Consider the following 22,978-nt stretch of genomic DNA (forward strand, 5'->3'; position numbering starts at 1 on the left):
AAAGGAAAAATAAGTATCAGACACAATGCACACACATATATATATACATACGTGTACACACACAAATGCAGAACATGCAAGAACTAAGGCACATCTCACAAAATGTTAACAAACTAACACTTGGGGACTTATAGGGCATCTCTGTTCATTATGTTATTCTTCCAACGTGTGAGGATGTCAAAGTTTTCAGAATGAACGGTAGAGAAAAATAAATACAGTTATCCTTTATTTCTTCAATAAGAAAGTATTTCCTCGGAACTAGGATGGAAGCTTGTTTTGGCCAAAGGTTACTGTTCTTTGAGAGGAAGGACACCACACTGGCACACCATGTTTTATACCGCTGAAGTTTCTTCTCCAAATTCCTCAGCTTAACATTTTGGAGACTGGATTAAATTAAAACCTCCACAGTGAGCCATTTTTAAAATGAATGCAACACTGAAGGCCAAGATTGAAAAAATTGCTACTCAGAAGAATTATGCGTTCTAAGTAGGTCAAGAGAAGCTAATTCTTCTTACCCCTTTTCCTTCCTGAAATGGAAGCTATTCTTCCCCTGGCAATCCACTTACCTAAAATATCCTGCAAGCATTGAAAAAGAAAGAAAATCAATGCTATGTAGGTGAAACAGAAAAAGAAGCAAACAAACATAAACAGAGAAACATTACCAGCCACGTGCCTTTCCTGGCAAGGGCTTCAACACTCTAGAATGTAGTGTAAGGTCACAAGTCTCACAAAGACAGCCATAAAACAGAATATTACACACTAATCTCATTTATAAACATAAGCCTCTTGGGGGCGCCTGGGAGCCTCAGTTGGTTAAGCATCTGACTTCAGCTCAGGTCATGAGTTCAAGCCCCACGTCGGGCTCTGTGCTGACAGCTCAGAACCTGGAGCCTGCTTTGGATTCTGTGTCTCCCTCTCTCTGTGCTCCTCCCCTGCTCATGCTGTCTCTCAACAATATATAAATGTTAAAAAAAATTTTTAAATAAAATAAAATAAACATAAGCCTCTACCAAAAGCCTGGTACGTCATAATCCATAAATTAATCTATTCAACCAATACTTCCTGTGTTGTCCTAAGCTGGAGTAATTACAAATGCAGAAATCTAAAATAAGAATCTAAAATAAAAATGATATGTAGTGAGCAGGGACTGCAATAATTTATAATAAGATTTTGTACATATTAAAGAATTTGCGGGGCGCCTGGGTGGCTTAGTCGGTTAAGCGTCCGACTTTCGCTTAGGTCATGATCTCGCGGTTCGTGGGTTCGAGCCCCGCGTCGGGCTCTGTGCTGACTGCCAGCTCAGAGCCTGGAGCCTGTTTCAGTCTGTGACTCCCTCTCTCTCTGACCCTCCCCTGCTCTCACTGTCTCTCTCTCTGTCTCTCCTAGAAATAAATAAAAAAAACATTTAAAAAAATAAAAAAAATAAAGAATTTGCATGTGAAGTAAATGGAACTGATCACGAAGTTTAGCAACAAATTGAGTACACACACACACAAAAAAACCACACTGCATTCTATATATCAGCACTGAACAGAAAAGGACTTCTTTAGGACATCATTTACAACATCATCAAAAATTTGAAGTCCTTGGAATAAATCTAACACGAGAGAGGAAAGACCTTTAGAGAGAAAATCTAAGGAAGACATTAAAGATGGCCTAAATAAATGAGCGATTCATTGCCATCCCAATCAAAATCTCAGTGGGCTTCCTTTTATGGAACTTGACAAGCTGTTTCTAAACTTATATAGAAGTGCAGCATAAGGCCCATAGAGAAGACATAAACCGGAAAGGAAGATAAAGCATGAGGCCCTGACCCTGCAGATAACAAGTTACCGCGCAGTTACGGTGGGATTAGAGAGGAGATGCACATCTACTTACAGAAGGCAGCAGTCAGTAAGAGCTCAGGTCCGTAAAAAAGCATAATTACTTACAGGTTGTGTACTTAGAAAAGCCGAGAAAATCAATGAAAAAAACCCGGGACAAGTAGGAATACAGGTTCCCAGTCCGTGCGGGACACCTGAGGAAGGTACCTATCGCAGCCTGAAGGGTCAGGAAAGACTTTCCAGGACAATAGCCAAGCTGAAATCAGAAGGGTAAGCAAGAGTCGTCCAGATGAAAGGAGGAAGGAGGCTGGCTGCTCTCAGCACAGGGAACGTGTATGGAGGCTCAGAGGGAAGAGACCATCCAGCTCGGGATCTGCACACACGCACAGAGCACAGAATTCAAGACGGGACACCAGCGACTGAAGGCACTGCATCCACGCAGGCTAGACCCTAAGCCGCGTAATCGGGAAATCTTGGAGTTTTAAACAGACGGGAGACAAGATTAAGTTCCTTGGGAAAAAACTCATGTTCAAGGCACGCTTGGTTAGAATCCGGGAATGAGATCATTAGAAACTTACCTGTTTTTGTCAAATGATGTCCTGGCCAAACGTGACTGCAAAATAGCTGTTATCTATTAAAACAGAACCATGAAGAAATATGGATTTAGGAGCGAAACCTCAATACAAGTTAATTCACGAAATAGACACCGATCTTTGGAAACTCTTACCATAGCAGTTTGGTCCCCAAGTTTGTCAAGGCAGGAAGCTCTGTGAAGCTACAATATTACAAAAATGCAAGAATTTATTATTTTTTTTCTCCAAAACGATACAAAGATATTTCCTTAGAAACAATGAAAACCAACAATCATTCTGGTCTCTAGTAACAGTTAAGATTGCTTCTGATTCATTCCTGACTTCTTCCTAACGTACAGTTTTCAAAAACAACATAATTCAAGTAAATCTGCTTCGTGTTTATTAAAGAAATGATGGTGTTAGATAGAGAGACGAACAAATAAGATTTTTTTTCAGTTTCTGCCTACATTTGCTTCGAAGTCTCTGCCCAGGAAGGCGCTGGCTTACCTGAAGCAACGTCTCCACAACATCTTCCACTTTCCCTGAAACATCCAACTCGAAGACATACTCCATTTTGCCCTAACAAGAAGGGACACAAATCAAATCAAAGGAAGGGAAGAAGCCAAAGGGATTCCTTTAGGAACATCTGCGATGCCCCTGCTGGACTGTGCCTGGGTCTGCACAAATTTTTTTTAATTTTTTAAAGATTTATTTATTTTTTAATTTACATCCAAGGTAGTTAGCTTATGGTGCAACAGTGACTTCGGGAGTCACTACTTCGGGAGTAGATTCCGTAACGCCCCTCACCCATTTAGCCCATCCCCCCTCCCACAACCCCTCCGGCAAACTCTGTTTGCTCTCCATAGCTAAGAGTCTCTTCTGTTTTGATCCCCTCCCTGTTTTTATATTATTTTTGCTTCTCTTCCCTTATGTTCATCTGTTCTGTGTCTTAAAGTCCTCATATGAGTGAAGTCATATGATATTTATCTTTCCCTAATTTTGCCTAGCATAATACCCTCCAGTTCCATCCACGTAGTTGCAAATGGCAAGATTTCTTTTCTTTTCTTTTCTCTTCTTTTCTTTTTTTGCCAAGTAATACTCCATTGTATATATACATCACATCTTCTTTACTTACTCATCCATCGATGGACATTTGGGCTCTTTCCATACTTTGACTATTGTCGGTAGTGCTGCTATAAACACTGGGGTGCATGTGCCCCTTCGAAACAGCACACCTGTATCCCTTGGATAAATACCTAGTAGTGCAATTGCTGAGTCGTAGGTTAGTTCTATTTTTAATTTTTTGAGGAACCTCCATACTGTTTTCCAGAGCGGCTGCAACAGTTTGCATTCCCACCAGCCATGCAAAGAGAGCCTCTTTCTCCACATCCTCGCCAACGTCTGGTGTTGCCTGAGTTGTTAACGTCAGCCATTCTGACAGGTGTGAGGTGGTATCTCACTGTGGTTATGACTTGTATTTCCCTGATGATGAGTGATGCTGAACATTTTTTCGTGTGTTGGCTGGCCAACTGGATGTCTTCTTTGGGAAAGTGTCTATTCAGATCTTTTGCCCATTTCTTCGCTGGATTACTTGTTTTTTGGGTGTAGAGTTTGGTAAGTTCTCTAAGGATTTTGGATATTAACCCTTTATCTGATACGTTTGCAAATATCTTCTCCCATTCCATCAGTTGCCTTTTAGTTTTGCTGACTGTTTCCTTCTCTGCGCAGAAGTTTTTATTTTGATGAGGTCCCAATACATAGTTAGGTTTTAAATCTGAGAGGTTTCTTTCCCTTATTGCAGGCACGTATCACTAGAAACTTCCCCCTTAGTACTGCTTTTGACACACCCTACAAGTTCAGGCATGTTCTGTTTTTGATTTTGTCTCCAGGTATTTTTTAATTTCCCTTTTTACTTCTTCTTTGACCCACTGATCATTCCTGGTATTGCTCAACTTCTACACACTTGTGAATTTTCCTTCTGCTGTATATTTCTAGTTTTATTCCACTGTGGTCAGAAAGGATACCTGGTATGATTTCAATCTTCTTAGATTCATTTTGTGACCTGACATGTGATATATCCTAGGGAATGTTCCTTGTGCTCTTGAGAAGAATGTGTATTCTGCAGCTGTTGTGTAGAATGTTCTCTGTCTCTTAGGTTCATCTGGTCTACTCCCCTACTCCTCCCCCCTACTCGCATGCTCATTCTTAAAATAAATAGACGTTAAAAAAAAGAAAGTGGGCATTGAGATCTATTATTATTGTGCTGCTATCAATTTCTCCCTTCAATTCTGTCAATGTCTGCTTCAAACATTCGGGTGCTTAGAGGACAGGTTAGCATCTACTGTGATGGCTCATGTGATGTGTCACGTACTCTCCTCTTCTCTTTGCCCCGAGGGAGAGTGTGCCTGGCTACCCTGCCCTCTGTCTGCTGGCACACTGGTCCCTGGAGCGGCAGCCTGATGCCCAGCTTTTCCTTGGTCGGTGGCCCCAGGCACTAGAGCACATGGGGTCCTGTTAGCGCTCCAACCCAGGAAGACCGAAGCCAGTCCCTCGGGGCAGCCACTCCAACAGTCAGAACCTGGACACACGGGTCCAGTTTTCTCTCAGGAGGAGCTGGGGGTTCCCGCCCAACACGTGGTAGGGTCCTGGGGGCGGGACTACATTGAAAGCATGTTACAAACATCCCTCTTGGCTTCCATGGGGCTGATTTTGTGCTAACCCGCGGTGCAGGGCCTCTCAACTGGTCTCCAGGTTCGTCACAAAAGGCACTGGCGGTCCATGTATCGTTGACTGGATCAGTGTGAATCACACTGAATCGTTTGAATGAGAGGAACGCGGGCTCCCTATTCCGCCATCTCTCATGGTCACCATCAATGTCACTCTCTCTGTTACCTCTGAAAATCTTTGGCTGTTCCAATTCAGGCTGGAACAAAAGAGCTTCACTTTGCTTCAGACAACCTCTCTCACCTCCTTTTACGTGACTTCTCAGTGCACCAAGAACAGCTCTGCACTTCAGGTGGGTATCAGGCGAGCGATGGGAGGGAGAGTCCCCCGGGCACTGGGTCTCAACTTGGGTGGGGTTCCTACTACCCCAATGTACGGACGAGGTACTACCCAACACCAGGCGGAACAGTGAGTAGGGGTGTCTACACCCGCGGTGTGTGTACGCCCCCACATAAGTAAGAACTATCCTTCCCCAAATGCCAACAGCGCCAGTGGAGAGTAATTCAATCCCATGTCTGCAGCTTCTGGTGCGTAAACCCCAGAGCCGCAGCGCGTCGTCTGCGAGCTCCCCGGGTGCTGGCTGAGAAACCGCAGGCGGGCCTGGGACAGACGGAGGCTCAGCCCGTGGGGCCGTTTGCTCTGAGGGGGCGCCTGGTCCTCATGCACGGAGGTGTCCGTAGGCAGAGCGCCAGCCTGAATGCAGGTCCTGTAAAAACCCTCTTTTGGGAGGAGTTATGCCTTTACCATAACTTAAGCTGACGCCAAAGAATTAAGTGACGGACAGGACGCTTCAATGTGACGCCTGTGCTCCCGTGACAAGGCCTGGACAGCCAGAACTGTAGCAAACGGGCTCAGGGCATCTCTCAATTCAGACAATTTATAAATTATTATTCAGCTCTCAAGGGTATTTTATAACCTACACAGATTTCTCCAACATTTTAAAAAACACAGCAAATCATCTGATAAATGACACATATTCTGATTTCAATTTCTAATCTAATAATTTAAGCTTTATTCCCCCCATTAGACACATTTATTTTTTTTTTTTTTAAAAGCTTTCTTTTCTTTTAATTTTTTTAATGTTTATTTCTAGGAGAGAGAGAGAGAGATAGCGTGAGCAGGGGAGGGTCAGAGAGAGAGGGAGTCACAGACTGAAACAGGCTCCAGGCTCTGAGCTGGCAGTCAGCACAGAGCCCGACGCGGGGCTCGAACCCACGAACCGTGAGATCATGACCTAAGTGAAAGTCGGACGCTTAACCGACTAAGCCACCCAGGCGCCCCTAGACACATTTATTTTTTAAGTCAAAAAGTTTACTGAAATCCCTTAGGCTAAAGTCTGTGGCTCCCTTGCGTAATTATGTTATAACTGCTGGTAACAAGCTTTTAAGTACTCTTTATTATTCTCCTGTTCGATTAAAGATGTGAATGAAGTCACAAAATCTTATTGCTCAAAATCACCATATAAGGTGCTAGGAGTAAATGAAAAGCTTTACTTACCCTTTCTATTTTATACGGTGCAACAATATTGTGCTCTTTAATGAAATACACCTGAGAAGAACAAATCAATTACATGTGAAGTAATTAAAAATTCTCAGTAATAAGTTACTATAAGTTAAGCTATTATGAATCAAATTTCAATCAGTGTGAACATAATCTCTATTTCCAAAAGCACCTGCATCGCTCTTAGGATGGCTTTAAAGTTCTGGTGTTAGAGTAACAAATCTTGAATGAAAAAGAGATTCCTCAAGGCAGCAGGCAGCAACCATTGCTGGGTAAGTAAAATACCTAAGGTGTTTTATGAATGTCGTGGTCTGTATCCAGTAACCAAGCAGACAGACGAAGGAAGCTCAGTGCCAATTTTCCAAGAAATGGGCAAACAAAGTCACTGTGGTAGGAGATGCACGTAGTAACAGATTTCTCTTCTCTCTAGTGACCTGGGCGCATGGGGTCTCACCCACATGCTCACCTGCCCACACCACCTACTAGGAACCATGTCCGGGAGGCAAGGCCACCCACCAGGGCCATCAACACGGAGCCCTGTCCGGCTCCCTGCCATCCCTCCCGCTGTGACAATGGGTGTGCCCGGCCCTGGGGACCGCACCCGCCTCGGCCACACAGTGTGTGCCTCCCTCCACGGCCAGCTGCCCAGGACCTCTGCTCCGGTGGTCGCATGCTTGCTGCATTTCCCATATTTGAAAGAAACCAGAGATAAGAGCCCTCCGTCTTATATCCTCATTTCATCATCTTCGTTCCTTTTTGTGGCAAAAATCTGCAAGAGCTGGCCTTGCTTTCCCCAGCCGCGCCATGTTACAGGGGCGAATCCCCTCCTGAGAAGGTCAGAGAGGGTGTGCCAGAGCTCCAGGGCTCAGAAGGCTGCTCCGAGGACTTCCTGGGCTGTGCTTCTAGAAGCGCAGGGCGGCTCCTCCCGAGGCAGGTGAGCAGCTGGCTTCCAGCCGCCGGCAGGGCCCGCCCCGGCCTCACCCGCCGCTCCTCTGCCTGCCTTCGGACCCGCTCTCTTCCCGACCTCCAGCGGCAGCCGGCTCTGGTGCCCGGACCCCCGTGTGCACACCCAGCCCCTAGGGAACCGCGTCCAGCCCCAGCGCCTCACCCAGCTTATCTGGGCGCCTCAGCCTCCTCCCTGGATCCCAGACCACAGCTCCGAATGCCCGCCGGACGTCTCCTCCTGGAGGCCACCTTCTCAGCAAAGCCTGCTCGTGCCCAGGCCCCTTGACAGCAGCGAAGGGCCTGCTACCCACCTTGGTGGGGGTCGTTCCCGACTGTTCTCCTCCGCGCCTCGCAGCAGGTGCACCAGCACACCTGTTAGGCTCTCCTTCAGGGGGCACCCGGCCACCGGCCAGCTGTCGCCTTCCACTGCTGCCATCCCGGACTAAACCCCCGGGCTCTCCCTGCCCCTCAAGGCTCTCCTTGCTTCCGCTCGTGCCCCACAGCATAGTCTCCACCCGGCCTCCGAGAGACTTACCAGTACACACGACTCAGCGCCCCCCCCCCCCCCCCAGCTCTCACTTCCTCTCTTCTGTGCTCTCTGCGGACTCCTGACCACCCGCAGGCCCTCCCCTCCCCGCTGCCCTGCATCCCTGCATCCCTGGCCGCGGGCACACCCACCCCCGCTGCACCTGGCCCCTGCCAGCACCTTCGCCTCTCAGCCCCGCCCCTCAGGCTGCTGCCTGGCTCACCCCCTCAGCCCTCTGAGTGCGGTGCCTTCCCTGCCCCTCTGCGGCCAGGCACCGCGGGCCATTCTTTCTGAAGCAGCCCCTGCCTCCCTCATCATTCTCGATCCTTTCGCCCAGTTTGCATCTTCATTATAGAAGATGTCTGCTCACTGTCCGTTGCCCCCATCAAACGGTAGAGTCCGCGGGGAGAGAGGCTTTGGGTATCTTCTTCTTCCCTATGTCTCCAAAGCCTTGAATGCATATATTGAATATATAAATGCATGAATAAAAACTATTATTTACACACACCCCTCTTTATTCCACAAAAGAAAATGTGGAAGCAAAACTCTCCAAAGCCTAAAGAACCATCACATATTCCTGAAAGAGTGTGACCTCTTAGAGTCATCAAAACCCACAGAGACCGAGCGTTTCTGTAATTGTGTACCTAAGCTGATTTTGAGTTTGTCTGACACGAGACCTCTTCTAGTAAGTTTGTAAATTACTGAAATGGATCATTTTTATAATGGAAACCACACTTCCAACTGAGAAAGGACCTCTTCCTTTCTGGAGACGGACTAGCTAGCACAGGCTGTGACGTAGGATGACACTACAGAAACGATGAGAGCACAGGTGCAGGCCAGAATCACGGGGTACCCCCTGCCGCCAAGGTGACGGATGGCTTTAACTGCCTTCATTTATGCCAGTTCCAGCAACAGGAAGGCAGACACGGGCTGCTTTCAAACGTCTTCTTCCCGGAAACTAACTGAATCATGGGAGGCAGACCCAGATAATCACCTAATCTGTGATCTCCCTGCTTTCATAAGGGAGACACTCTATGAACGAAAGATACTCTTTCATACTCTTCATACACATTAAAGAGTGGTCCATGGGGCTGCCTGGGCGGCTCCGTCGGTTAAGCATCTAAGTGGTGATCTCGGCTCAGGTCGTGATCTCATGGTTCATGAGTCTGAACCCTACGTGGGGCTCTGTGCTGAGCATGGAGCCTGCTTGGGATTCTCTCTCTCCCTCTCCCTCTGCCCTTCCCCTGCTCGCTCTCTCTCTCTCTCTCTCTCTCTCAAAATGAATGAATAAACTTAAAAAAACAAAGAGTTCCATGAACAGAAGGGGTAGGTGACCGGGAGGGAAGACCCACTGGCACCCACCTCCTCCGGCCATCCCCCTCCTACGCTTACTTGACCGCAGACCGGTTTCCCTTTGCGAAACCCCACCTCAGGGAGCCGGGCCTCTGCACACAGCTGGGCAACATGGCCTCTCACCCTCTCACTTTAAAAATAAAGAAGGTAAAATCCAGAGCAAGAAGCAAGTGGGAGAGGCCCCCGACTCCTTTCTTATTTATAAGTTAAAAACAAAAAACAAAAAACAAATCTATAGAGAAACTAATTATACGATGGGGGAAAAAATTGTGTTTCAATTTTTCTCGGTGTTACCAGTCATGAGCAGGGCAGTGGGAACATCAACACACATGGAACACATCCGGAATGAATGAGAGGTTGTGACCCCACGCCCGATCACTGTGCGGGCAGGCGTATCCTGAGCTGGTGGCCTGGCTGTCACCATGTGCTGCTGGCCCCCACCTGCTAAGGGGGCAGGAGGCCTCAGGGTGGGGGTGGGGGGTAAGGGGGGCTGTGGCGGCTTCGTCTCAACCCTCGGATACTGTCAAGATCCTAGGGACAAAATCACACGCCTGTGGGCATCACACAACTTTACAAACATTAAGGATCTCATTAGGGATCACAGCTTTTAAAAAAGATATTTCTCGGGGCGCCTGGGTGGCTCAGCCGGTTACGTCCAACGTCAGCTCAGGTCATGATCTCACAAGTTTGACCTCATAAGTTCGAGCCCCACATCAGGCTCTGTGCTGACAGCTCAGAGCCTGGAGCCTGCTTCAGATTCTGTGTCTCCCTCTGCCCCTCCTGCTCATGCTCTGTCTCTGTCTCTCTCAAAAATAAAACATAAAAGAAAATTTAAAACAATATTTCTCAACGGTTCGATTTTATTTTATTTTATTTTATTTTTAATTTGTTTCTAGAAGAGAGAGAGAAAGAGAGACAGCGTGAGCAGTGGAGGGTCAGAGAGAGAGGGAGTCACAGACTGAAACAGGCTCCAGGCTCTGAGCTGGCAGTCAGCACAGAGCCCGACGCGGGGCTCGAACCCACGAACCGCGAGATCATGACCTAAGCGAAAGTCGGATGTTTAACTGACTAAGCCACCCAGGCGCCCCTCAACGGTTCGATTTTAAAAGCATGTAAACATCTATTCCATCAGTCTTCATGTGAGATTTCTATAAATAATTTCACTGTGCTAAAAAAATATATATATATACATATATATATACACATATACATATATATATACGTGTGTGTGTGTGTGTGTGTGTGTGTTTTTACTCAGGTTAGGGAAAAATATTTACTATGTGCTTCTTACCTGACTGAAAAGGAGTGAAATCGCCCCAGATTTTGCCCTACAATGCAGATAAAAGTCATTAAGTATACAGAATTTTTTGGCAGAAGTAAAATTAAACAGTTAGTGACAATGACATACTTTGTAAAGTGTTGGCTGGATCCATTTTCTTCGTGTTTTCCTATTTTTATACAATCTCTCAAAGGAATCTGGATAAAATTGAGAGAGAAATATTAGAAACACAAGCAAGGGTAAGATATACACAGAGAGCAGGAATGTCTCTGTTCACATTTAAACTCACTTACCTTAATGATGGGCTGGGATATCGCGTCTGGTTCAAAAATAACTGATTTTGAACATATTTTGAAGGAGCCCCTGATTTTCCTAAGGATCAAAATACAAAGGATTATTATTCATGAACATAACAGAAGTCACCAAAGAACCATATGCGTTTTAACTAGAAAGCAGATAACCAAACCCTTAACTAGAAGATCAACAACGCAACTGAAGAGAAGTGGCAGGTCAGATTTTGATCCCGGGGCCGCCGTCTGGCCCTCCTGATCCCATTATTGATTTGGGACTGAAATTTTTTATCATTCTTTCTGTGTCTGTTATCTAGAATTCATCAACAGAGAACAACTTGACAGTATTCATCTACAATGTGGTTACCCCAAAAGCACAATTTGTACAAAGAAAGCAGAAAAAAATGCTTGATTCTTTACCTTTATTTACTAACTTTCAGAAAAATGAGTTGGTGTCCCAGGATCCCTGGGATGGATGGAGATACACACGCATGTGCGTGTGCGCGTGCGCACGTGTGTGTGTGCGTGTATCTCCGGGATTTTAACAGTTCTGATACAGTCCGACCACTGCAGTCATTATTCTTTTCCAATGGTCATCTGCTGCCCAATTCTTCAAGTTGACCATTGTGTCTTTTTAATTCAGTGTACAGTAGTGTCTGATGCCTGCCTTTCCTCCCCAGTAGCACAGACATTCCAGGCTCACCTCACACCCTTCCTGCCCCAGACTTGGACTTAGCCACTCCTCCAAAGGGCCCTCATTCCTTTCAGTGGGAAGTGGTATTCAGGGAGCACAGTCTCGGTGCTCATCGCTACAGGGTTGTTTCTAGGCCTTTTTGGGGGGAGAGCTAGAAAATACTTTCTTTTAAAAGAAAAGTGTATGAATCCACATAAACATTTCCAATTCAAATGTAAGATTGGGCTTTTAACTTCTTTACTACTGGATTTGTATCTCTTTCATATTCAAAGTCTGGTCATGGCATCAACATACGACTCGTTTGCCTCATCTAACTACAAAAATCTACGTGCATGTGTGAATAACCAATAGTTTCAAAACAATAATACCAAAATTACTAACAACAATATTACAACTAAAACATTTACCACCTTTTTGGCAATTCTTTTTCTACTTAAGGCTGTATCTCACCAGAGACACAAATTACTATGTGGTGAAGTTAACGATTAAAATAATTTTTGGGGCGCCTGGGTGGCTCAGTCAGTTAAGCGTCCGATTTCGGCTCAGGTCGTGATCTCATGGTTCGTGGGTTTGAGCCCCACACCAGGCTCTGTGCCGACAGCTCAGCCTGAAGCCTGCTTCAGATTCTGTGTCTCCCTCTCTCTCTGCCCCTCCCCTGCTCACGCTGTCTCTCTCTTTCTCTCTCTCTCTCTCTCTCAGAAATAAATGAAAACATTAAAAAAAATTTTTTAAATAATAATAATTCTTCCCTGTGGTTTACCCTCAACTTATATACAGTTAAGTTCATCTGTTTCATTTTCTTTTTGATTTTTAGGATTTACCGCATCATCTGAAATTCAATTCTATATTAAAATATATGTAAAATATTTCTATAGTTCCAAAAGCTAAATTATAAAATAAGGGACATTCAGAGAGGTCTAGTTGTCATTTTATATAATTCCATTGCTCCTCCTTCTGTGTAGAGAATCATTTTTGTTAACTTTCAGTTTATGCTTTTTAAAATGGATAATTTAAAAAGACTTTAATATTTAAAAACATAGCCAAAAAATTATTTCCTTCCTTTCTTATGTGAAAGATAGCATACAATACACCGTATTCTGCCCCTCACTTTTCACGCTAAATATATGCTGGAGATCTCTCCACAGCATGATGCACAACTTCTTCCTTCACTGGACTGTTTCCAGTATTTTGCTATTACAAGTAATGTTATGGTAAATACACTTGTACACAGGTCCGTTTATATATTTCCCAGGGTACCCCTGAGATAGTTTCCTAGAAGTAGCCTTGCTAGATCAACAGGTTAATAATGCACATGCAATGTTGCTAGATATCGCCGAATTCACTTCCATGGATTGTACCACTGCATTCTAATAATCACCTAAAAATTACAAAAATAAGTTTCAGTTTGCTAGCTTACAGGTCTGTTTTAATAATAAACAATGTACAGTAAAGTCTTAGAGTGTCAGTAACTTGCTCTGCCAGTGCTCCACAAGACGAGCAAACATTTTTTTTCCATTTTATTTTATTTTACAAATAGTTTATTGTCAAATTAGTTTCCACATAACACTCAGTGCTCATCCCCACAAGTGCCCTCCTCCATGCCCATCCCTCCTCCCCCCCACATCCATCAGTCCTCAGTTTTTGTCAGCATTCAAGAGTCTCTCATGGTTTGCCTCTCTCCCTTTCCCCCACCATTTTTCCCCTTCTTCTCCCCCTTGTTCCTCCGTCAAGTTCCTCCTAATCCTCCTACACATGCAAACATATGGTATTTGTCCTTCTCTGCCTTATTTCGCTCAGCATAACACCCTCAAGGTCCATCCATGTTGCCACACATGGCCAGATTTCATTTTTTCTCATTGCCGTGTAGTATTCCATCGTATAGATAAACCACATCTTCTTGATCCATTCGTCCGTTGATGGACACTTAGGCTCTTTCCATGTTTTGGCTATTGTTGAGAGTGCTGCTATGAACATTGGGGTACATGTACGAGCAAACATTTCTAATGAATTTTAACTTGACACACAAACGATGTCTTGCATATGAATAGTATGTGACACCAAATGTCACATGATCACCACTGACCCAATGGTTCTTGTCTCTCTTTCTTTCTCTCTAAAGGATTGTGGGTGATTGTCCCACAATGCTCAAATGCTTGGTCTCAGGCTGTGGTGTTTGGCAGAAATTAGTGATTTTTCAGAACGTTGGAAGGTGCCCACAACTGGCACAAGTATATTTTTGGTCACTTTGAAACACCTATGGACAGTCCTTTGCTTCTCCATATAAGAATGAGCTTAGGAAAGCTTTGCTTCACGCTAGGTCAGGCTGGCTGCAGATCTCACCCTTTCCTCTGCTGCCTCATTGCCAGTTACATTCACTACAGTAGATGAAAGAGTTTATTAATAATACTGTACTGCAGTCAACATGTGATAGTGACAGTTTTCCTACACAGTGACCTTCCTCTCTCTCGTCTCCCTCAGACCAGTCACAGAGGGTTTCAAGAGTGAGTGTAGGTTAATGTATTTTTTCTTTAGATTTTGTATTTTCTTTATTATTTTGTATTATAGTATAGTATTGTAATCATTTCTATATGAATATTTTTGGGTTGCGGAATGGATCTGATTTTCCATTATTTCTTATGGGGAAATTCGCTTTGATATACAAGTGCTTTGAATTACAAGTATGTTTCCAGAATGAATTATGCTCGCAAACCAAGGCTTTACTGTACTTAATTTTAAACAAGACATTATTATGATATAGGGCAGAGGAGTACTGAGAGGAAAAACAAAGGTATGTAATGAGGGAAAAGAACATGAGCAAAATTCCAGAAGGAAGAAAGCAAGGTCCTGCTTTCAAGGAATAGTAATCGTCTAATTTGAATGCTAGGGAAACAGACATGTCAGAAGCTCCCTAACAACAAGCTAAGTAGTTTCCACTTCAGGTTGTATTTAAACAAATACTACATGGCTTTGATGGTCCTTTCAAGATAAAACCTGAAGAACAGAAAACATTAAAGAGTTTGACTAATATCAAAGCATGTTCAAGTCATGGCCTGTATTGATTAAGGGATATCTCTCAAAGGAAATCATTGGCAAATACAATTTTGCTGGAATAACTCTGAATTTGGTTAATACTGAGCTGACATTTTAGACAAAAAATTTCATTATGCATTTTTGTACACAGCTTTCAAAACGGAATCTGCTTTTATAGCAATAAGCTGTACCTATTACAATATATAGAAAACTGATTCCACTTCTAATTCAAATCAGATTATTCACTTTGAAAGTACTGGTTTTAATGCCACTCTGGTGTTTTATGATCGTTACCTTATAACACCATAACCCAAATAATTGAGAGTATAAGCACAGAATCGATACATAAAAAAAGAGACGGAAAATGAATCAAGAGTCCTCTCCAGCTGATGTAAGCACCCACATTAAAGGAATTCATACACACAGCTTCTCAGCTTTAGAAAATATCTGAAGTATGACAGCTACTTAGAAGCCCTCCTTATGGGACGGTGGGGAATCCACATGATCACACATTTAATTTTTAAAATATCAGACACAGGACAGGTCTGTTACTCTGTAAAGATCCAAAAGTCTTCCTTACCTTTCATTGTGACCACCCTTGTTCTGAATATGATTAGCTGTATGTTGTTCAAAGTAGTATTCCTCCAAGTTAAGCAGGAGCAAGGAAAATCTATATTTGGAAAAACCAGAGCAAACACAACAAAACCTCATGTTTATATATATATTTTAAGCATAAGAAAGAAAGCAGAATATTTAAAGCATCTGTTGCCAAAGGGTTTCTCCATTCATTGAATCAACAAATACTTATTAAGTAGAGATCCTATACCAGATACCCTTCTCTATTCCGTGGGAGAAAGTGACAGACAGACCCGCATGGCCAAGCCACAAATAAAATTACTTACAAGTGGATTGTTTAACTCCTTTAAGAGACCCCCCAAATTTCATAATGTAAAACCTATTCTTGCCTGAACAAAACCTGGGGCTTTTCCATCAATGGAGTCTTCATCCTTGGTTTCCTCTGACTGACCGCCAGGCTTCCCCGCTCCCCTTCCCACCGCACCCCCTCCCAGTCTAGCGTTCTGCCTTCTGGTTGATTGGGTTTATCTTACCACTTCCATGAGATCATATGCCTCTGAGAATCAGATCTTTAGCTACAGTCCAATGCTTTGGTGTTGAGTAAGTAAACTGAATAGAAGAGGACTGAAATACTGTTCTTTCTAAAGTTTTAAGTGCTTTAAGTGATTAAAATCAAAAGAAGGTGATAAGAAAAAGGTATTAATTCGGTTGTACAGCCACAGACACAAATACATGGCACATAACCGAAAACGAGGGTTTCGTCTGTTATGTGGGGAGGCGGGGAAACATCGGCGGCACCTAGGGCTTCAGGGAAAGCTCTCGTGGGCCGCGTGGGAGTGGGGGACTGGGTGTCGGAGGACGGTATTGCTGATGAATTTAGTAGATCAAGCAGGTCTATTTCTGCTCCACTAAAATGTGAATGAAAAAATTTTAAATTGTAAGACCTCAAACCAAAGAAAACTGAAGAGTCACAGGGACAAGAGCAACAAGTGTGTGAGGAATGGAAAGCAGAGGGGAGGGATCAGCAGTGACCAGACACCAGATCGGCGGATGCTTCCGGTAGAAGGTACCCATTAGGAGAAAACCAACTCAAGCCACAGGACTTCCAAAAGGTCCTGAAATTGCAGGAATCAGGTGCCAAGAAGACAGGGAGGAAGCATGGGGGGCATGGTCGGAAGCCTGAATGAGTCAGGAGCCCCGATCCTCCCCGATGCCTCTCCTACCTCACTCTGGTGCACAATGTTCTAGACAAAACGGAGTAAGACTCCAAGCTAGACACCAAGCAGAGTGGAGAGCAAGGCTACGCGTGGCGTGAAAAGAGGGTGGTTAAGGAAAATGCAGGAACACATAACCACTCCAAGCAACAGTTTGGCGGATTGTTTTTAGAAAAAACTGACTCGCTTTAGAGAAAAGACCCGTGGACAGGAGTGTTTGAAAGAGCCAGGTCTCTACAGTATCACCCATACTGGAGCCCACCAGAAAGGGCCTGCCCACCGTGACACGAATGACGTGCCTCACACGTAAATATGAATGGGTAACTCAAGATCACCAGCCTCTAACATGAAAGAACCAGACCAAAACAAGCAGAAGAAACACACGTGAAGTTCCAGACATAATCCAGAAAACAGGAGTTCAAAAACCTATAAGGTACTTAGAAAAAAGACATAACATCTATAGAACAAGATGACGTTGTTCATTACAAAGAAAACCTGAACCAAAAGAAAAGCAACTCATAAACTAAAAATAATGACAGCAGGAGCCAGCTTTACCATCCTCACGGGGAACTTTTTATTAGCCTATTCTATGTCTTTAAATCCATGAATAAGAATTAATCATTGGCTAAAATGTCAGGGCTCAAAGGAAATGCTCATTACTAATACTTATTCTGAAGCTGAATACAACCGCAAGACTTAGGATTGCTGAACAGTCCTTTGATGCTTCAGATAATTTCCACAAAGGTTTAAATCAGAGAGGTACTTCCTAGTTACCCTGCCCCTTATTTTTAGCTTGTGTCTTAATGACCCAAACCTCTTTGCTTGGGCTGGAGCTATATAATCCTTCTTTTCCCTTCTTGATCTCCCCACTCCTCCTCTTGTGAGAAAAGGTAAAACAAAATAAGTCTCTTTAATAGGACAATGGCATACTTTTATTGCTATGAAGCACAAGGAGCCTTCACGGTTATAACTCTATTCTTTGCAACAACATGGATGGCTCCAGACGGTACTAAGCTAGGTGAAAATAAATCAGAGAAAGACAACCACCACATGACTTCACTCATGTGGGACTTAAGAAACAAGACAGATGAATACAGAAAAAGGAAAGAAAAAACCAGACTCTTATTAAATACAGAGAATGGTGACTGCCAAAGGGGAGGGGCTTGGGGGGTGGCTGAAATAGGTGAAGGGATTTAAGAGCACACCTGTGATGAGCACCGAGTGATGTATAGGCTTGTTGAATCATGAGATTATACACTGAAACTAATATAACACTGTATGTTAATTATACTTGAATTAAAAAGAAATACGTTTTGGAAAAAGAAAAATAAATATACATACACATACAATCCTATGCTTAATACTGTTCAAACGTCCATACTACCCAGAGTGATCTGCAGAAATCATTGCCAAATCCAGTGTCATGAAGCTTTCCCCCAAGTCTTCTAGGAGTTTTACACTTTCAGGTCTTGCATTTAGGTCTTTAATCCATTTTGAGTTAACTTTTGTATGTGATGTAAAGTAAGGACCCAACTTCATTCTTTTGCATGTGGAAATCCAGTTTTCCCAGCACCATTTGTTGAAAAGACTGTCCTTTCCTTATTGTGTGGCCTTGGACCCTTTTAAAGATCATTTGACATTGATTTGGCAACGGTTTCTTGGACAGGACACCAAAAGAACAATAAACGAATGTGACCACATCAAACTTCAGACCTTCTGTGCAGCAAAGAAAGTAATCAACAGAATGAGATGACAGCCTAAAGAGCGGGAAAGAATATATGCGAATCACATATATGATAAGGAGTTACTCCCCAGGATAAATAAAGAACTCCTACAGCTCAACAACAACAAAAGTTAACCTGATTTAAGAATGGGCAAAGGACTTTAATAGCTACTTCTCCAAAGAAGATATACAAATGGCTGAAAAGTATAAGAAAATATACTCAGTATCACTAATCATCAGGAAAATGTAAAGCAAAACCATAAGTGAGAGATCACCTTGGAAGAAGGAGAAGAAAGAAGAAGACGACGACGACGATGATGACGAAGAAGAAGAAAGAAGACGAGGAAGATGAAGAAGAGGAGGAGGAGGAAAATAACAAATGTTGGCAAGGGTGTGGAGGATGGATGGGTAAGGAAAGCGGGGTATACGCATACAACGGAGTATTATTCAGCTTTCAAAACGAAGGAAGTCCTGTCTTATGCTACAACATGGATGAACCATTATGCTTAGTGAAATAAGCCAGTCACAGAAAGACAAATACTGCCTAACTCCACTCACGTAAAGTATCTGAAGTAGTCAAACGCTCACCAAGAGAAAACAGAATGGTGGTTGCTAGGAGTTGGGGGTGAGGGAGAAAGCAGAACAGCTTTTCAGGGAGTTGCTTTTCAGTGGGTACAGAGCTCCAGGTTTGCAAAATGGAAAAGTCCTAGAGACCTGTTGCACAATAATGCGAACATACTTAACACTACTGTACTACACACTTGAAAATGGTTAAGATACAAGGCACCTGGGTGGCTCAGTCGGTTTGGTGTCCGACTTTGGCTCAGATCATGATATCACAGCTGGTGGGTTCGAGCCCCATGTCGGGCCCTGTGCTTCGGATTCTGTGTCTCCCTCTCTCTCTCCCCTGACCCTGGTTGTGCAGTATCTCTCTCTCTCTCAAAAATGAATAAACATTTTTTTTAAAAAATTATAAGCTCAGTGGAATAGTACCTGTGCAGCCATCCTATGTTTAGTTATCTGACTTTCTGGAACTCTCCACCAAAGACCATTTGGCTTGAATGTCCTGAATTTTATTTTTGACAGTTTCAAAACCTTCTGGATCAATATCCATTCCAGAAATCTCTAGCAAAAATACCTTTCTCTTTTTTCTTCATTGAAACTTTCAGTATCTGCCTTCTAAAAGTCTAGACTCAATGTGTGACAGAATCCTTCTTGATCCCCGCCCTGGGCTTCAACAATAACTAACTTGCTATGGACTGCTTTTCCTGAAGGTTTCCAGAAATGTATTAATTAATTTCTCTTTAATATTCAGAATTTTACAAAGTTTTCAGGTTTTCTGCCTTAAGATAAATCAACACTTCAGCAAGGGAGCTCAAGAAACGATAACTGTATCTCACTAAGCACTAAGGAAGGTCTCTCGTCATTCCCTGGGTGCTACTTCCTGTTTTCAATCCACAGCAGGTACACATCCGCCATTTTTTCCGTTCACTCAGGTGCCTCGTAACAAGTGAATGCAATGATCTCTGTTCCTCTTTCCAGCAGGTTCCCTGGGTTTCCCCGCTCTGTTCACGGATTCCCCTGCAGCTGTATTTGCTGACATTCTGCCTCACTTCCTGACGGGTCTTTCCTTCTGTACAGCTCTGTGGCTTTTCAGCACAGGTTTCCAATCCTGAGTCCCATCCTACCAGGCTTCAGCACCACCTAAGATGAATTGTCCTCTGTAATAAAATTCGACTCATTTTATTATTCATGTTCTACACATTTGCACAGACACATGTGTGTGACGCAGTGTTATTTCTAGGCCCTGAACAGATTGTTTCCTCATGTAAATTACTGGCCCTTCTTCCCTGGGAGTAGATTTCATCCCCTACCTTGCTGTCCACCGGAGTAACCAGGATCACCACTTCACCTGCCCTTGTGAGCCTTTCCCTTGGGAGTAAGTTTAAAACTCCAGCACTTGGCCAGAGTCTAGGAAACTGCGTTCTCCTCTGACTACGTGAGATGCAGTTACTTCCAGGACAAGATGCTTCAGATACCGAAATCCCTTTCGCTGACCATCCATAAAGCCGGTCATTTCTACTTTCAAGTCTCAACTATCTACGAGAATCAACGGCAGAAATATCACCTACGCTCCCGAAGCCTTTCAATTTCCTCATCAAGGGAGGATGCTCCACGAGCCTTCCGTAAACTATCGAGAAGAAAAATGTGAAAGCATAGTTCAAAGAAACCAAAAAAAATTTTTTTTAACTTAAAAAGAGGAATGCTTAATACTGTTCTCTAGAACAGTGCTTCACAAACGTGAATGTGTGTACTACGATCATCATCTCATCGGGGATCACAGTAAAATGCAGATTCAGATGCAATAGGTCTGGGGCACGGCCTGAGACTGAACATTTCCTAAGGAGCCCAGTAGGTGCTCATGCCGCCAGCCCACAGGTTACCCTAAGAATGACCAGGTGCTAACAGCCACGTAAACCAGGCTTTGATCGCTCCTCAATCGTCCTGAATTTCTGAGAGACGATTAAGAATGAACACGCCTCATTTTAAAACAGAAGCAAGATGCTGTAGTGACCCAAGGAGATGGACTTGGCCCAGACCGTATCTTCTCCAGCCTCAGTGCGGCCGTGACTTGGCTGTTGGACATTTCGTTAAATCACTTTACTATAGAATCGAGGAGAGGGACACAAATTAGATTACTTCGAGCCTCTTCTTAACCAGCGGGTTGATAGACTTACTAAATAAACCCGGGCTTACACAAATCAGCAGGAATCCCATTTCAGACATTATGGTGGATTACGTGTCCAGAGAAACAATCTCGCTACAGAGCCTCTAAAATTGCTGGATAAATGACTAAAATCTCTCTTCAGATGCCTGGCTGCGGGGATGGGAAAGTGAGGGAACGCTTCAGAAGAGAGAGGTTAGCAGGCCCTGGAGAATCTTCTCCCCTACGTGTTTGCTCAGCTCTGAGTACGAGAGAGCCTGCATTTACATGCCCTGTGTCCTGGGGGGACAGTGGGGGAGGGGCGCAGGGGTAGAGAAGGCTAGAATCCCTAAAGTTAACACCCTTGCAGGATGGAAATAAAAACCCCCTCCCGCCCTTCCCCAGAGGGAGACGGGAGGACCCAGGCTCTGGGCTAGGGACAAAGTCAGTCTTCCTGGAGAATGTGAAAGCGCCAGCCTGACACACACCAGGCTGACACACATTTGGGGCTAGCATTCAAACTACTTACTGAGCCCAGTAAAACTCAAGACGAACCAGTATGGTCTCTCCCAGCACCCCGGGCAGAAATGAATGCGAACACTTTCTAGAAAAATCCACCTTAAATCCAGGTCTACAAGAAGTCCCAAGAATAAGCTTCCAAGGAACAAGAAGACACAATCCGAAATCATAAAATAAGGAAGAGGATTACTGAATGAGGGTCAATACAAGCAACAAACTATTCAATCGAATCTGTAAAAGCTACAGATAGTTTATTTCCTGTGTCTGATCATTCTGATAGATAAGTTTAAAGAAACAGAAGGACATCTAAAGTATAACAAAGAAACAGACTTCTATCCAAACTGATCAGGCAGTTATAAATGACCCCAAAAGAACTAGAAACTTAAAAATAATTGAATTAGAACTAATGATATAGACAGCAAATGAGGCAACTAGAGAAAAAATGTGTAAATTGTAAGATAGATTTCAAAAGCCCACAAGGCAGCATAGAAAAATCAAGATAAATATTAGAGAGTCTTTATGAGAAATGAAAGTAATATATAAAGGCTGAAGCCTTGGCTCCAAATTTTCTCAAACTGTTTCAGCTTTTGGAATACCAATCAGGACAGGTGAATAAAAAGAAATTTTTATACAGACGAACTGTAAAGCACTATAAAGAGGAGATCTTAAAAGCATGGGGTGCTTGGGTGGCTCAGCCAGTTAAGCGTCCGACTTTGGCTCAGGTCATGATGTCACAGTTTGTGGGTTCGAGCCCCACGTCGGGCTCTGTGCTGACAGCTCGGAGCCTGGAGCCTGCTTCAGATTCTGTGTTTCCCTCTCTCTCTGCCCCTTCCCCGCTCATTTTCTGTCTGTCTGTCTGTCTCTCTCTCTCTCTCTCAAAAATAAACACTTAAAAAAATGGAAAAAAAAAAAAAAAGCAGCCAGAGAAAAGACAGAGTCCTTACAAAGACTTAAGTCCTTGTAAGGACAAAGTCCTTACAAGAAGACTTAAATGACTGCAGGCTGGTCTCCTCCAGAATAGAAAGCGCCTCCGGCAAAGCGCCACGCAGGCCCACGAAGGTCCTGGGTCAAAGGCAAACAGTCCCAGTCAAATGCAAGGCTTGGACCAGAGTCTTAATTCTGCCAAGGAAAGTGCTGGTGGGTCCCTAACCAAGGACACAAATGCAACAAATCCTGTCCCTATCTCCTGCCACATTATACAGGCTCAAGGTCAAGGCTTAACAGCCCCAATCAGGCCAGAGTAGGGGTAAGGCCACTGCACAGCTGCGAATGCTGAGCTGGGGATGGTGAGCCAACCCCCACCAGGGGACAGCTCTACTGTATCCCGGCTCCTGGTCACTCCACGGGGTCCAGGTTTCTCCTGGGGTCCGAAGCCCCATCCTACCAGGTAGCTAAGAGCTGCATGGACACCTGTTACTGACCTTTTCTCTGAATTTGGAAGTTGAGTCATTCCCCCGCCCCGAAAAACCGCTTCAGCAAGTCAGGTGCATATTCCCTGGCTATCTA

The 22,978-nt window shown here is 43.9% G+C and overlaps 1 protein-coding gene across 1 annotated transcript in view; it reads right to left on the reverse strand.

Moving 5' to 3' along the window:
- Nucleotides 1-22,978, reverse strand: part of NSMAF (neutral sphingomyelinase activation associated factor) — a 61,580-nt gene that overhangs the window by 31,427 nt on the left and 7,175 nt on the right. Inside the window, exons 2-9 of the mRNA XM_039225104.1 lie at nucleotides 15,317-15,406; nucleotides 11,016-11,094; nucleotides 10,852-10,919; nucleotides 10,735-10,771; nucleotides 6,617-6,667; nucleotides 2,903-2,974; nucleotides 2,551-2,598; nucleotides 2,402-2,454 (exon numbers count right to left, since the gene is read on the reverse strand). Of these exons, the coding sequence (XP_039081035.1) occupies nucleotides 2,402-2,454; nucleotides 2,551-2,598; nucleotides 2,903-2,974; nucleotides 6,617-6,667; nucleotides 10,735-10,771; nucleotides 10,852-10,919; nucleotides 11,016-11,094; nucleotides 15,317-15,406 (498 nt within the window). The remainder of the gene's footprint in view (nucleotides 1-2,401; nucleotides 2,455-2,550; nucleotides 2,599-2,902; nucleotides 2,975-6,616; nucleotides 6,668-10,734; nucleotides 10,772-10,851; nucleotides 10,920-11,015; nucleotides 11,095-15,316; nucleotides 15,407-22,978) is intronic.

Source organism: Hyaena hyaena, unplaced genomic scaffold, assembly GCF_003009895.1.
Source record: "Hyaena hyaena isolate Hyena2069 unplaced genomic scaffold, ASM300989v1 scaffold_1899, whole genome shotgun sequence".
Taxonomy (NCBI): Eukaryota; Metazoa; Chordata; class Mammalia; order Carnivora; family Hyaenidae; genus Hyaena; species Hyaena hyaena.